General features: G+C 43.4%; 1 protein-coding gene across 3 annotated transcripts; it reads right to left on the reverse strand.

Moving 5' to 3' along the window:
- Window positions 1-16,365, reverse strand: TAGAP (T cell activation RhoGTPase activating protein). Of its 3 annotated transcripts, XM_083493948.1 has the most exons (12): window positions 16,239-16,365; window positions 15,427-15,588; window positions 10,538-10,616; window positions 9,776-9,860; window positions 9,612-9,665; window positions 7,611-7,677; window positions 6,671-6,840; window positions 6,382-6,543; window positions 6,140-6,249; window positions 3,785-3,980; window positions 3,184-3,289; window positions 1-1,744 (listed from the first exon to the last, which is right to left on the reverse strand). In XM_083493948.1, the coding sequence occupies exons 3-12, from the start codon at window positions 10,555-10,557 to the stop codon at window positions 459-461; spliced, it is 2,256 nt and encodes a 751-aa protein (XP_083350074.1). In that variant the 5' UTR covers window positions 10,558-10,616; window positions 15,427-15,588; window positions 16,239-16,365; the 3' UTR covers window positions 1-458. The 3 variants fall into 3 exon arrangements, with proteins under 3 accessions (XP_083350074.1, XP_083350075.1, XP_083350073.1); XM_083493949.1 differs by lacking the exons at window positions 15,427-15,588; window positions 16,239-16,365 and adding an exon at window positions 13,063-13,230; XM_083493947.1 differs by lacking the exons at window positions 15,427-15,588; window positions 16,239-16,365 and having other exon boundaries at window positions 10,538-11,225.
- Between the last annotated feature and the right edge of the window lie 266 nt (window positions 16,366-16,631).

A 16,631-nucleotide genomic window follows, 5' to 3' on the forward strand; every position in this document is an offset into this window, starting at 1 on the left:
TGCATTTTAATTTTTTATTTTTGGCTGGGGACCATTTCATAAGACGGAGGTTTATTTCAGTTGGAAATAGCATATAAAGGGGAAGTGGTAGACACTAGGACACTTGAGTAATGCAAACCCAGACAAAGATGTTCTAGAGCATTTCCTACAGCAGTCTGGACTCCTGGCTATATTTAAGGGGGAAAGGAATGATCACACAATGTATAAGGAACAAGATGAATAAAACCGCCAGTCCTCTTGTATAGCTTTAAAACCCACAGACACAAATAACAAGAGATATATCCATTGTGTACAAGAGCTACACATTTCAGGAAGAACAGTGCGTATTCCATATGACACTGAGAAAACTACCTTTTCAAGGAAAGGTAGACATAGGTGAGCTTATATTAGATACAGTTGAAAGACTTGCTTTCGTGCCATGTGTACAGCAGACATTGTGTTGAAAGGGGAGAGATAAGTTAAACATAGGATTCCTTAGCGCACTGTATGTGGCCAAAGGCTGGCTGGCTGCATGGCTGTGTCAGGTATTCTTGTTTGTTCTTTTGATAAGACCCAGACATGGTCCTGAGGCGATAGACTTGAGGGGTTAGGGGCAAATTAGCTCGGGAATGTATTCCAATAACAAAGTCAACGGCTGGTGCCTTGTCCTTAGGATCACTGGTCACAGAGAGCCTGTCGTTAAAAAAGTCCTTGTATACTTTGTTTGTAACCTCTTTATTGAGTCTAGGACGCTGAGGCTCGAAGTCTGGAGACAGCACAGTGGATCTCATATTTCGAACCGTTAAGCTACTGTATGAGGGAAGCCTAGCAGCTGAGCAGTTTCTGGTAGCCTCCTCATAAGACGGAGGATTCCCAGGATTCCTCTGGTCCACAAGCCGAAACACTTCATCTGCTGACATGAAACGAGACCTCGGTTGACCCCGCGAAGGTGCTGGGCTGTGGTCATCAGCACAAGTTGCGTGGACTATGCGGCAGGAAAGATGTCTCTCTTTCTTGGAGTCCTTCTTGAAGCTGTCCCTCTGAAAGCCACCTATACTACAGCTTTGGGTTTTCGCTAGCACCTTCTTGCGGGTTGCCACAGAAAATGACATGGAATGCCTCTTGAGCTCTCTGATGGAGGTGGTGTCACTTCCGCTGGAGGCCTTGGTGGAAAAGGACTGCGGCCGAGTTAAGGCGTTTTTCTTGGCGATGGAAGGTGACGTCAGTGGTGAGCTGGTGAAGACAGAACAGTCAGAGACTGGAGAAGCACTGTCTAGCGAACTGCCAGAGGATGTTCTGGGCAATGAATTGTTTGACAATTCCGACAGCAGACTAGTTTTTATTGTCAGGTTGGATGGCTTCTTGTTCCTATAGAGGCCTGCAAGACGACGTTCTCCTGCCATTTCCTCTCTCAGGCCTTGACACTTCAACCGCAGTTCCTCCTGCCGAATGACACTCTCCTCACTTCTGGCTAACTTCTGGCTTCCCATACAGCTTCCCTGGCAGCCCTTAGAAGAGAGCATGTCTGGCTCAGAGAACCTCCTATCCAGGTTGCCTATGGATTTTTTAAACCGAGTCACAGGAGAAGAGACAGGTGGAGCCTGGGCTACTGGCTCTCGAGAGTACAGCTCTGTACTGCTGCACCTGTGTTCTGTCCCCCTGGCTTGTGGTAGATCGTTGGCCTGGAGTTCACTGGAATTGCATTCTTCCTCAAAATCTGTGCTGTCATAGGCAGAATCATGTTGGCGTCTAGCAGACGACGTATCTGGGGAAGAGGAAGCAAATGTGAGCAAACTGGGGCAGGTCCAGTCTTTATAAATTAGCCAATTACCATTAGCAGCAACAAAAATGTATATATTGCATATAAAACAATGGGGGGGGGGAGGGCTAAAACCTTCCAGACTTTTAAGGGTAGCCAATGTGGTACCTTCCAGATGTTGATGGAGTACAATTCTCACCATCCCCGACTATTGGCTATGTTGGTTGGGTCTGATGGTAGTGAGAGACAAACAACAACATCTAGAGGGCAGGGTACCCCTGAAATTTTTCTACTTCTAAAAGTGTTATGGACAAATGCCCACATTCCACAGTATTTAAAACTATATTTTTGAATTTACCAAAAATTGTAGTGTGCAATCCTACCAACCTAGGGAACTGGTGACTTTTATTTTTCACGTTTTTACCAAAATGCACATGGTTTCTCTCCCCTCCATGCTCTGTCTAATATCTCTGATGATTAAAAATACTATATAAACATATACAGTATTTTTTTTTGTCTTCAGAAATGAGAGGTGCTTCATCCTGGTTTCTCACATTCTAAATGCCAGAGAAATTCTATTGACGTTTCTGAGGTAAAACACAACTGCCTGCTATTAGGTCAACATACAGCCATCCTGAGATGCCATAGGGACACAGGAAACTGGCTCATACAGCGTCAGAATGCTGGCCCAGCTATCTCAATGTCATCAACACTGAGAGGCAGCAACTTTCTAGGGTTCTAGACAGGGAATATCCCCAGTTCCACCTGGAGATACTGGGAACTGAGCCTGGTATCTTCTGCGTGTGAAGCAGATACCTCATTTTGACCCTTCTCAAACTGCATAAAAAGGAAATGAGAACCAAAGACATTGACATTCCACATTTACCCAGGGTTCTTTCATATGCCCACCACTCAAGGCTGTACCTCCAGTTGAAGCTTCATGGGGCTTAATGAGGTCTTTTTGCCTACTCCTGTAGGAGAGCCACTTTAGTGGTAGGTTAATAGGATTAGACTCACATATGAGACTGTCAGAGGAAGGACCTGAGCTTAGTAGGAGAGCATTTGGTTTGCATGCAGAAGGGGCCCCAGAATCAACCCCCAGGTAGGGCTGGAAGAGACCCCTGACAGAAACCTGAAGAACCACTGTCACTGAGCCCAATGGACCACTGGTCTGTCTACGCAAAAGGCAGCTTCCTATGTGCCTTTTGAGATACATCTGCTTAACAGTTGGACAGGATCCAGCATTGTGGTTTGTTGGCTATCACTAACCACTTCCTCAGCAGTTTAGAACATGTCTAAATAAACCAACAATGAACAATTATATCAAGCTATCGGTGTGGCACTTTCAACGAAATCCTGGCACATTCAAGAGAAAACATTTCTCTGAATTGCGATTAGCCAAATCGCTAAAGAAGCCGGATGCAAATATAGAATATTATTAGTACCTGGCCTGTCCAGGGAATCATCAGGAGAGATACTGAACAGTGAAGAGATTTCTTCCCCAAATATATCAAAGCAGTTATCAATGAGAAATTCCACCAGTGTCTTCACCTGTGCAAATCAAAGAAGGATATTTGTTAATCAGGCATTCGTCTCAACCAACAGTTATTTGTATAGTTCTTCACATTTAAGAATTCTGGAAGGGAAATTCGCAGGTCATATATGGTGTAGTCCTGCAGATGGGATGGAAAGGAAATGCATGGCAAACCTGCCTTGCTCTCCCCACCTGTTTTGGCTCAGGGCCTTTGCCCATCACCACTGAAGCCTGCTGGAGATGCCTGGGAGAAGCCTGGAGTCAGGTGGCAGGCAGGGTATAAATAATAAAATCATTATTATTACTCTGCAGGAGTGAGCTCCATAGTTTAACTATGCGCTGCATGAAGCCAGGGTAGACAATGGGGAAATAGCTGGACTATTGGTCCGATTTGCCATAAGTCAGCTTCCTGTGTTTCAGTGTGTGTCATAGCAATGGCCCTTACTTTGGAAAATAAATAGCAACAGATGAAAAGTGAACATGACGGGAACAGGAAGCAAAAGTAAGCCAACCTTATCTGTTAGCTTTTTCTGGGCTTCAAGTGGAAGGCTTTGGTCACGAACTGGAGTCAGCATGTTTGGCCCAACACAGATGGCAAGGTTGCTGGAATCCATTTTGTTGACCTCTGAGCTTTTGCTGATGTGGTGAAGCACGCAGAGCAAATGCTTGAGCAAAAGAAGGTTGGGTCTCGGGAGTTTGCTTGCAACCCTAAAGAAATGAACATATGAGAGGAAAAAGTCATCCTCAGAAACTTCTGCTTTTTTTAAACCATCAGATTCACCAGTATGAGTGATACTTCCGCTCAAATGTGGAAATGCTCGCTTAAAGTGGTCTCTCAAAATTCCCATTCAAAAGTCCCCAGACTGCAGCTTTGCATGGTCGAAACTGGCTAACCACAAACTCCTGACCAGGCCCCAAACAGTGTAATTCCGATGTAAAACTATGGAGTTAAAAAAGCACCTGATTTGATATTTGTAACAATAATGAGCATGGTATGCACATTACACACACACACACACACACACACACACACGCACACACACTTATTCCATGTAAGTCAGTTCTTAGCTATCACAGAGGGTTGGCTATTTTCCCTACAGGATTGAAAAGGTGACTGAAAATATGGTCACGGTTCATCCAGGGTTGAGCACATTTTACTCCTACTGACTTCAATGTGGCTTAAAAGTTCTCAGTATTTGAATGTATTTGTTTGTGGCATACCATTACTACCTCACTGTTTATTTTAGTAAAATGGTAACTGGATTGTAAGCTTTCAGTACTTGTTATAACCGGATCCTAATCATGCTTACTCAGCAGTAAATCCTACTACTGAATTCAGTGGAGCTTGTTTGAAAGTAAATACACTTAGGACTACAATTTACGATGTTCCATATTTGTGTGAGCTTTGTTTTTGCTGCGATAGTTGCTATTTCAAAGTGGGCAAAAACGTTTATGAAAAATACTGTACATTTCACTCTTTTGCCTCCGTCCTGCACCAAGCTGCAGTCAGTGAAGGGCTGCTTCACTGCTTCATCCTTGACATTCAGGGATCACATTGATGTCATAGGGATCACATAGAGATGACATGTTTCACATTATCATTCAGATCTGCTGATGTGATCACTGTGACAGGATGATACCTTCATGATGCCATGTAGCCATTCAGATTTGGCTGATAACTTCATGAGGCAAACAAAGTCCTCATTCTGAATTGTAGGAAAGAGTAAATACAACCCCATTGCCTAGGCCAGAGGTTTTCAAACTTTTTGAGTTGGCTCCCTTGCCCAACTACATTTTTTTCTGCAGCGCTCCTGTGGGGCTCAAGGGCCCAGTTATGTCACCTCTTGCCTGCAGAGCTGGCAGCCTCACACCCTATTTCAAATACCCTCCCTTGTGGAGTGTTACCTCAGCTTCCTCTCCCCTCTCCTTGGGAGTCGTCTGGGCAACCGCAGCTGCCACCCCTGCCCCAAAGAGAGGCACCTCCTCACACTGCCCCACAGGGGCCTGGGAAACACCCCCTGGCCAACCCCAGAAGCACCAATTGCCTGCTGAGCTTGTAGCCAGAGCTGTTGCAACAAAGAGCTGTGCAAGCCCTTGGGAGGCAGAGATGTGAGAGGGGCATCAGAGGAAGGAGGGAAGGAAAGAGGGACAGAGGCCAGTGTTGCCTGCAGCTCCCCTGGCCATCATTCAAGGCACCTCAGGGTGCCATGGCACACTGGTTGAAAAACCACTGGCCTAGGCAACTGAGACAACATTTTCTTTCTTGACATACCAATTGCCTTGTCAGCGGGAATACATAACTTTCTACCACATTTGCCCCCTTAGGACCACTTTCACACCCTTTTGAACTAGAGAAGAAAAATTATTGAAAGCAAGGTCACAGTTTGGAAGAGAAAACCCTCAAACCTTCCCTTGTTGTTGACTGCACAAATTGTAGTTTCACCATGTATAGGCTTATTCTTAAGTAAGTTCCCACTACGTTTATATGATTGCAAGCCTTAGGATGCAATCTGACCCATACTTATTGGAGAATAAGCCCAACTTCAGAGAGACTTATTTCTGAGCAAACATACTTAGAATCACTCTTAGACTGCATTCCTAAGCATGATTACCATTGATATCGACCAGTTTCACAAATAAGCATGTTCAGGTGTACTTTCAATAAGAATCATGAGGAATCATGGAGGTGATCTTAAAAGCCACCTAAATGATTCCTTAAACCATTACCAGATTCCTTAAACCATTACCAGAATAAATATGAGCTGAGATAAAAGCTGTAGGAGCTGAGATAAAAGCTGTTTAGGATCAGGATCCCACTGCATTGCAGGCACAGCAATAAGAGACTTTCTGAAGGAGGATCAGCTTACTCTTTCATTGCTTCAGTCCTTTTGTGGTGGGTCATCTTCTCCAGTGCCATCATCCACTCATCATAAAGCTCAGAGAGCAGCAGTTTATGGGGAATGTTTCGAAGGAAATCCTGCAAGATAATGAGCCTCATTTTAGCATGGGGGAAACATGTTTTGCTATAGTGTAACAGTAAGTATTGGTGCTTTTCCAAGAGTTGGGGTAATGAAACAAATTGTTACAGCAAGAAACCAAGCAAATATACCTTTAAAACCACTGCTAACAGATGAACAGGTTTATCTTCAAAATCAACTTTCCCTCCAAAGTTTAACTCTTCTTTCAGCTCCTTGCGGGCCTTTTCGTTGGCAGCTTTCCGGAATATTCCTTCCGTTAAAGGCCCTTCCAAGAAGAGCATTGTAAGGATATCCTATGTACGCAAAAGAACAAGAACAAAAGAAAGGCTGCTTGTCATCTCATTAGGAACAGCCGCAGAGAACCCAACACAGTCATTGTAACACAACTGTTTACCTGGAATATGTATACTCTTTGCTTACCTGTATTGGCTTGGGCAGCATATCATCTTCACTGCAGACAATCGACAATGGCTGATCAAACAGTGGAGGCTTCAGGTCAGATTCCAGATTCCCCAGAGTCTCTGATCCAGTGGTGGTTCTTCTCAGCATAAATGGCCAAGATATTACTTTCTTTCTCTTCTTATTACTATCTGTTGAAGAGAAGAAAAAGGAACAAGAAAAATGAGTAACATTAGATACACGGGTGAATGACATATTACTGCTAAATTGTCTAAAGAGATGTAAAATGCCCATGGAATAAAGAGAAGCCATGAAGTATATAAGCGATTAATTGTGCAATCCTATGTGTGCCTGTTCAGAGGTGAGCCACATTAGATTCAATGGGCCTGGCTCCCAGCTAAGTGAGTATATGATGGGCAGCCTAAAACGTAAAACGAACAGACAAGGAGAAAGAGGGCACAAGCTCATAGAGCTTCATGAGGGGAACAGAGGCCTCCTAGCAACTCTCAGTACCCTGAAAGTGGTATAACAGTGCTTTAAATGTACAGTGCAGATGCAGCATAACTAAGGTGGAAGACTTAGTCTATATCCACTTTGCTTTGGCTTTACAATGGCCTTCTGGCCAAACTCGTTGCCTACTATTAGAAACCTCAGTTCTATGCAGGGCTGCCACCAGGGGGCAATTTAGAAAGCTGATGCTGATTGTAATCCCAGTCTTAAACATGGGGGCGTGCCAGGCTGCTGCTGTTCCATTGCACAGAATGGCCCCAGCAGGAAGAAACAAAGTATAACCTCTGTAAAGACAGATCCTACTATCTGCTGCTACTGCACAGTGGATCAAAGTGAATGTTTCAGCACTTGACTGCGCTTGTATAGTAAAATTAAGGAGCATCGTTATGGCATGGCGGAATGACTCATTTTCATGTTTATCAAAGGGTATCATTTCCTTGTTAAAACGCACCAGTCAGATGACACAGTCCATCTTCAGTGTCACATGGCATGAACAAGTGGCATTTCTTGATGTCAGCCTGAAATAAACAATGATCATTAAGAAAGAAAGTCACTTAAATGGTTTATTTAGTTAGCATATCCACGTAGCTCACTGCCATTATATATCTGTGCAATGTTTCTTCCCCCAAATGGAAAGCAAACTTCCTTCAAGTTGTCTCACAACTTCTGCCTAGCCCTTGGCAGGGGGTAAGCAAACAGTCCATATTGGCAACAGTAGGGCTGGAAGTTACGTGGACTGGCATGTGCAATCCCAGCATGCTAGGTTCCCTGGCGTAGCTCTTATCAGTTTTTATAGAAAACAATAATAGAGTGAACAATGGGATGAGTTGGGCACAAGTTGCTTTCTCAGATACCTTTCTTCCCTATCACCCCCCTCAGCTTTTGTAACCGAGCAACTGAGTTTCGAAAACAGCTTGCAATTTGGCATGGGGGTTATTGGCTCACAGAAAAAGTCAACAATCCCAGAGGGAGTAGTGCAAGCTTCTTCTGTGAACCTAAGCAGGTCTTTGGATCCTAGCCATAGACCCAAGTAAGGCTCTAACTGCACACCATAGAACAGTGTCTCATTGAAATTGATGGGGCTTTAAAGTGAAATGTGTTTAGGCTTCGGTATTATGGTCATACACGCTTCAGCTTTACGGCTCAATTCAAAACATCTTTACTTTAGCAAAGTCTCATGTCCTTTTCAGGTCTTTTTCCTCCTATAACTACAACTACATGGGGGTGGGAATGGGAGAACAGGGCCCTGGTGGCTGCTGCCTGGTCTTTGCTGGCCCTGTCCCCTTCCATTCAGACATTGCAGGGACAAGGTCTGAAGCAGGGAACCTGCTGTACAAATGTATTTATTTTATTTTCAAAACTTAGCAGCTGATGTACCCCCTCAAAAGATGTGCAACAGAATCAAGCAATAGATTCAAACTTGTTTACAATATACTTGCATTAAAAAACACACCAACCCAAGCCATTAAATAATCCATCTATAAAAGCATCATCAGCCCATAGAACAAGAACAAATTGTAATGACAAAATGCAAAAAGCCATGGAAACAAAAATCAAGCAAAAGCAAAAAATCAAGCCTGGGTGAAATTTTTATTGAAAGCTGTGAAGTGCCGCCACTGATCTTATCTGAGAGTGAAAGGGGTTTCCAGAGTGTGTGGAGAATGCCTTTTGTCAAGTAACCACATACCAGATTTGTGGCAGACGTGGCACCATCAGGAACAGGAAGGCATTCCCACCTGACCTTCATGCCTAGGCAATGTAGATATGAGATAAGGCATTTCATCAAATATCTTGGTCCCTAGCCATATCAGGCTGTATATATAAAAACAAGCACCGTGAACTTGGCTTGGTTTGATCAGAGTTCTAATTCATATTGTGAGCCCACAATCGTACAGCGAGCACCTTGCTACCTCATACAGCGGGCGCCCAGTGTGTGAATGGGGCCCCGCTCCTCCCTTCACATAACTGTAATTGGGCGAGCAGGCGAGAGTGTATGAAAAGAGCTATTTTTTCATTTCAGTGGTATGTACATACATATCAGTTAAGCATGTCACCCTAATTCACTCTAGAACAGACCACGTAGAGCTGCTTGCAAGTTATCAGACTGCGGACTGTAACTCAAGGCTCATGACTGAATTTTGGCAAACACAATTTTAATGCAATAAGCATGAAGGCACAAGCTAAGGGGTACATGGCAACTCTGGGTATTTAAAAACACAACAATAATGGCAATAGCAATAATAGCAGTGCTTCTGTTCTGACTTCAATTAAGCATAGCAAAACCTTGACTGACTGCGATTTCATAGTGGCAGAGCTGTGTAGTACAATCCTGAGCAGCTTTGCTCAGAAGTAAGTCCCACTAAGTTCAATGGGGCATACTTCCTAGGAAGCATGCTTAGGATTGTAGCCTGTAACGTAAAGACTCAGCAAAGAATTTGAAGCTGGTGTTTACCTCTGACTGGCATGCAATCAAAGTCTCCATATCACTCGCATTTATGGTTTTGGGCTGCAAATCAAAACAAAGGCAGGATATCGTGAAAATCTCATTCAGTTATGCGTAATAACATACTATAGTCTTCAGAGAGTAGATTAGTTGAATGGGCAATAAAAACTCACTGTATTGCAGCTGCTTAGCACCTTCATCAGGATTTTGGTTAAGGAAGCTTTAACGATGTTTGCTCCTTTGAGTCCTTTTGTTTGCCTGTTTAGAATGAGGAGGCAAATATTAACAATATTTTATTCCCCCCTTCTGCAAACTCAAACTCAATACAAACAACAACCGTGAGCTGAAAGTGATTTGAGAGAGAGGCTGTGATATGCACACACATTAGTTTTCTCTCCCTGTCACCTCTGGGTTTTGAGAGTGTTTGACACAGTGCAAAATCCGCAAAGTCTATTTTACCCAAGCGAAAAGTGGACTGAGTGTGCACACCACAAGTGGTAAGCTCTCTCTCAAACTGCCTTCAATCCTCTGAAAAGGCTTTGATTAGTCTCAAGCATTAGATGTGAACTAAAAGATGCTCCCATATACAAATAGTCTCTCGACAACCTGACATAAAAGCATCATTACACTAGTGAAAATAACAACTCTTGAATCCACTCCTTTCAAGCACTATGTACAGCATGCTGTAAAATATGTAGCAATTTGAAAAGATAATCTATAGCAGTAAGTTATGTGAATGCAGACAGTTTTAACCAGATGGATTACATCTGTCAATGTAAGAATACCCCTAACCTGCTTGATATTGGTGTTAAGTTCCATGTACAATGCTAAACATCAAAAAGCCCCCATCAGCTGTACTGAGGTACAGTTAAGTTGGGCAGTGGGTGCCTTTTCCTAAACATTTCTCTTAACAAAAATCCCAGCGAGTTACTTACAGTGAACTTTTAACAGACATTCATCTTCTAGGCTCTCCAGAGAATGGTATCAGGACAGAGTTCTTTCAACTCGAGTGAACTGCAGACAGAAAGGGAACCAGCATGACGCTCTCCTCCTCCTCAGACTAATTTGCCAGAGAGAGAGATGCGGAGACACACACAGAGCCCTTCCGTACCACGTGTGCTGCATGCAAAATGAGTTGTGGTGGAAAGGGGGGCAGGTGGAAAGTCACAAACGTAAGAGGCACAGGAAGGAGCATCACGGCTCAAAGGCAGAAGTCAGAGCTCCCCGGCAGATGCTTGCCAGTCCCCTTGGCTTCCTCTTCCCTTTTAGGGCAGCTGCAGCCTGGCTGTGTCTTTGGGTGTTTTGTTTTTTCCTTCTTGAATAAAAAAACCCCCAGTATTGTCACAGACGGAAAGGCAATGGAACAGATGAAGTGCCTCACAGGTGAATGTTCCACCTTACGACAGGAATCAGGTGGGATGTGTGAAGAAAAAGAAGTGGTGTTGTGTAGGCTGGTTCGAGGCCTTTTAAAGGGCATTCTGCAGTTTTAGGCACGAGAATCCTTCTCAGAGACCTTTCTTTCACTGCACGCCTGACTCTTAAGACGTCAAATCTAACCTCAAATTAATAAACCACGTCTTTTTAAAAAGTTCCAAATCAAGGCAAGTAGGTCAGGGTCTGAGCCTTTACAATGGAGTTGGATAGAGCATGTGGGGAGAAAAATTGAGGGAGGAGGGTCAAAAAGCAGAAAGTTATCTATTAGTTATACACATTTGTGCCTCAGATACTTCTATTAAGTTTGCTGACACTCCCATACGTATTGTACTTGACGAAAAAAAATCAAATGAAATATCCATTAAAAAAGCAATGGACGAAATGGTTAAGTACATGCATTTCCCAGGATGCTGCTTTCCCTCCACAAGGCCAGCACCGTCTTCGGAGGGAAGCATTACAGATTTGGATACCTATGGATGTATATGACTAACCCTTCTTTGGAGCAGCCAACATCCCAGGTGACTTTGCAGATTAAAAAGGGAGAGTTAAATTAAGCCTTGGCTCTTACACAGCCTCACAAAATGCCACACAACTCCACAAAGCCAGGAGACCAGCTGCGATAGCCCCTCAACAAGAAATGGTGGCAGGCAGGCAGCGCCAGGTGGAGGAGGAAAAATAGTCACTAGTAGGGAAGCTGCCTTTGGAAGGAACAATGGGGTTTATTACAGCTGGCGGAGTGAGCTCACACTCTCTGTGAAACAGCAGGTGCTGCCAAAACGGGTTTCATGCCTCATGGGAGCAGATTCTGGCAGGCCAAGAGGAACCAAGGCTGCAGTCCTTAAGCACATTTACTAAGGAGGGATTGACACTGCATTTTGTGGGGTTGCCAAACAAACCCCCCACAGGATCACATTATAAATGGAGAGCCTGGCGTAACTCTTTTTCTTTTTCTTTTTTTAATATTTTTAATTCATTTTCCAAACAAGTTTTATACAGTCAACAAATTATTTTACACTCATGCTTCAATTTTTGACTTCCCTCAGTTTCTCTGTCAATCTTTTGAAAAATTTCTATTTATTGACGCATTTCTGAACATGATATTGCCTTTCCCCACTCCTTTTCCTCTTACTCTCTTTTTTGCAGTATTTCTTACTATTTCACAGAGTCTCTTCAAAACCAACAAGCGTTGTCTGTGCATCACATATATTTTTCAGATATTCTGTAAATTTCCCCCAGTCCTCGATAAACTTTTGGTCCTTCTGGTATCGAATCTTCCCAGTCAATTTGTCCAATTCTGCATATTCGGTGAATTTCCTTCTCCATTCTTCCACTGTTGGAATTTCTTCCTGTTTCCATCTTTGGGCCAGAAGTATCCTTGCAGCAGTCACTGCATATTGAAACAGTTTACAGTCTCTCATTTTCAGACTGTTTCAGACTCATTTTCAGACTGTTTTCACTGCAGTGGAAACCACTCTAAATTATTCCACCTTCCCTGTTCCCTGTTCACTTCTTTAAGTTTTATCATGACTGACTATCATGATAAAACTTAAAGAAGGCTCTAGTCACTAGTGTCTACAGCAGGGGTGGGAAATCTCAGGCCAAGGGTCAAATGGAGCCCTTTAGTGCTCTCCATCAGGCCCTTGGAACTCACCACAGGCCATGTCTCTCCTTGGCTCCGCTTCACAACTTTTGCGTGTGTTTCTGCTGGGCTGGCATGTCTCCTTGAACTCTGATAATGCCTTTGGCTTGTCTGGGTAAACTGTAGAGAGGAGTGTCTGTGTAGGAACTAGCCTACTATACAAAGGTAAAATTTACGCTTGTTGCTCTGCACACTTTCGCCTCTGGCCCTGCCTACCCCTGGCATGTGGCCCTTGCGAGTTGGGATGGAATGCGGCCCTCTGGCGGGAAAAGGTTCCTCACCCAGCTCTACAGTGACAGCTCTAGATGTGGCATACAACAAGGGAAAATGGAACAGGAAGCTTGAGGTGAGGTGGGACGAGCAGTTCTTAGTCACACATTTTAGCACCTTTCTCTCCCCATCTGACAGGGCAGCTCACAACCGAAGGAGTTAGGAGGGAGATGGCAGCCAATCGCCAGGCTTAGTTGCCAGAACTGAAGCCGATTCATCTCAACTCACAGATAAGTCACACATTGCTGTTAGTGTGTGACATTATTAGCGATTTAGAATCTATAGCTTCGAACACGGGAAAAAATAAACTTGACCAGTTAAAACATGCATCAGGTGACCTGTTTTATCTTTGCAGTGTAGCTTGACTTCAAGCTCATTGCAAAGGAAGATCCAAGCTGATCCAAGCAGTGCTTGGTATCGTGACTGATCAGCCGGTCACGGATGACCTCAAGTCCCAACCAGAAGCTCCAGGCCAATCAAATCCCAGCAGGCCTTGAAGTCGCCACCAATCGACTGCTGATGTCAAGCCCTGTTTTCAGCAGGGATTGGCTCTACTTGGGATCAAGCCCAGCAGGTCTTATATTGGGTGCCAACTTTAATAGGTACTGATTACGAGCCCAGCTTGCCGAGGAACAAATGAGAGTGCATTTTAAGGTGACCAGTTCTTCCTTGGCAACTGTGTCTTTACCTACATTACCTGGTGGGATATAAAATGGAAATGGCTTGGGGAAAACTGTCTCGTGGTGGTCTAAATTAGGACTCCTGTCCTAGCCCAATTTGGCATGTGGGCCAAAGAATCCACACTGCTGAATTATGAGGTTGGGGTGGGAGCTCAAAAATATAAAGAATGAAACAGAGTGAACTGAAGGCATACTACTAATCTTATTTTTCCACTGCCTTCAAGATTTCCACAAACAAAAATACCAGAAAATTATGCCCTCCAAAAGCTATCAAATCCGCTTAGAAAGCATGAAATTGCTTAGTACTGTAGAATGTTCACAAACTCCTTGCAAACTGGTTTCCAGAAGTCTTGAATGCATAAAATGCATTGACAGGTCTTTAATTCAGGGACATCTTATTAAAGCCGTTACTTATGCCTTGCTGAAAAAGTGGAAATTTAATTACACCCCCCCCAAAGAGGACCAACTGAGGACAAAGATGTGCATAGAACCTTTGTATGATAATTTCTATGTCTAGATGCAAATTTAGCAATAATATTTATTTATTGAGAGCATTTGTACCATACTCTTCAGCCTCAAAAGGCTCCCAGAGTGGCTTACCATCTAAAAAGTCCCCATGCACACAAGAACAGAAACGGAGGGAAGGGGGGGGGAGAATTAAACTCAGGCACCATCTGGCACAGTTGAGGGGGGTAGGAGATGCCTGATGGAGTTGGGCTTTCAGCAAAGCTGAGGCATTTTAAAAAATACATTGAATTTTCCATAAGGCTCACCATCGCCATCTAGTGTCACATTTTATATTACATTTAAAACACACTTAAAACGTTTTACAGTGGTGCCTCGCAAGACGAAAATAATTCATTCCGCGAGTCTTTTCATCTTGCGATGTTTTTCGTCTTGCGAAGCACGGTCCATCACAACTGCACCTCTTCAAGCGGCTTTAAGAAAAAAGCGCAAGACGTTTTCGTCTTGCGAAGCAAGCCCATAGGGAAATTCGTCTAGCGAAGCAACGCAAAACCGAAAAACCCTTTCATCTAGCGAGTTTTTCGTCTTGCGAGGCATTCGTCTTGTGGGGCACCACTGTAATTGGAGCTGTATAGCTGTGTCCCATAATAGCAGACCTGTCTTACTGGTCAAGTCTGATGTACAGCTGATAATTGTTGACGGACACCTTCAAGCCTACTGCTTCCCATTCTCACACTTTTATAACTCTAATAACTGGATCTGGTCTAGGGAGCCCTTTTCACTGAGAACTTTCCCTGTAAAGCAGTACATATGGCCACCCCATATATTGTGCTGAATTATTTATGCATAAACATCTTCTGCAATAACAAATAGCCTATTCCTGTTACTGTGGGCAGGTTCACACACAATGTTAAACCATACTTTAAAGCAGACTTTGGGCTTGCAAGGTTTACTTTCTTTGTTACTAGAACTTCACAGTCTGCCCACTGGAGTCAGGTGTCAAAAACATACTTTCAGAATTAATTGAGAATTAATCAGTTCTGTGTGCAGGAATACATTTTGAATCCCGGAACTGAGCTGTTACAATTTACAAAATTTACAAATTTTAATGAAAACTTAGCAAAAGAATAAGAAAATAAAACCAGCAATTAAAAACTAAATAAATAAATTAAAATGGCATTTTAAAATACCTGCTGAATTTCATGTCTGGGTAGGCTTGCCTACACAAAAAAGTTTTTAGCAGGCACCAAACACAGTGAAGTTCCAAACGTTTCCCTCTCCCCCCAGCATAAGAAAAAGACCATACATTTGGTAAATTAAAAAGTGGTTTACTTACAAACTCTCCAAAGGTTGCACAGTAAAACTTGGTTTAGTTACCAAGTGGTGAAAGTTGCTAAATTATTGGTAGAGGAACTCAAAAGTGACTTGTGAGAGACATGCTGTTATAGCTGGGGCAGCTAGCTCAAAGCCTCTTCACACACTCAGCTTCTCAGGTAGACTGAAGGGGAACAATAGGCTTGATTACTCATTTCATCCCAAGGTAAGCTAAGCCTGGCAGGACAGCTTACTCTATCGTATTAACCCCTTCATGTCTTAATTAGACTTAAACATGTTGGTTAGATGAGGCTGGCTGTCCCACAGTTTCCTGAGCAATGCTATCAGTTTAGTGTGCTTGCAATCTGCAACTCCAGACACACTTTTAAACTGCAATCCTAACCCCACTTACCCTGAGAGTAAGCCCCATTGAATTCAACACATCTTCTGCACAGATGTGGCTAGGCTTGCACTGTTTGTCAATGTTACGAATAAGGAAAACTTGCAAACATAAATGGTTACACTCAGCAGAGAAAGTTTATTTTGAAGCCAGGGCAGCTAAGAGGTTCATGGGAATCAGAAAATAAGGAACCAAATTGCTACGTCCCCCCCCTTTCTTCCTCCCCTCAAGGAGCAGCATCTGTTTTCCTTCTTTTGTGAAACCCCAAATGGGAAAATCCCAACCATGGCAAACATTTGTCTGTTTCAATAGAGCTTTCAGCTGACGTGAGGCACCCCTGATGACCGTTGCAAATGGGAGTTGCATGGCAGCAAATGGCTGACAAATCTGTGCTTGTTTCAGTGTCATGCTAATGAGAAAACAGCAGAGCTTACCACAGAGCTGAGCGGACAAAAGGATGCTACTCAGCGATTGACACTTTAACCTCCCCCTCCCCACCCTATAATCTAGTAAAACAACCTAGGTTCTGCGCTGGTGCCTCTGAATGTTCATATATAGAATGTATTCCAGCTTTGCCAGAGCTGGCAGCATAACTGTCTCCTGGGAAACAATAGCAACATTGACCAAATAAAAAGGGAGCAGTTATGTAAGCCCATGAACAGGCTGGTTGTCCTATTTGTCTTTCTCCACTTCTCCCTCCTGTAATATTTTGGATTGCAAAGAGCAGATTTATAGGACCATCTCTATTGCTTTCATTATGCTTAGCTTGTTCTCTCTCTCTCTCTCTCTCTCTCTCTCTCTCTCTCTCTCCAGACATTTTTGCAAAA

Source organism: Podarcis liolepis (assembly GCF_965112155.1).
Source record: "Podarcis liolepis genome assembly, chromosome: 3".
Lineage (NCBI taxonomy): Eukaryota > Metazoa > Chordata > Lepidosauria > Squamata > Lacertidae > Podarcis > Podarcis liolepis.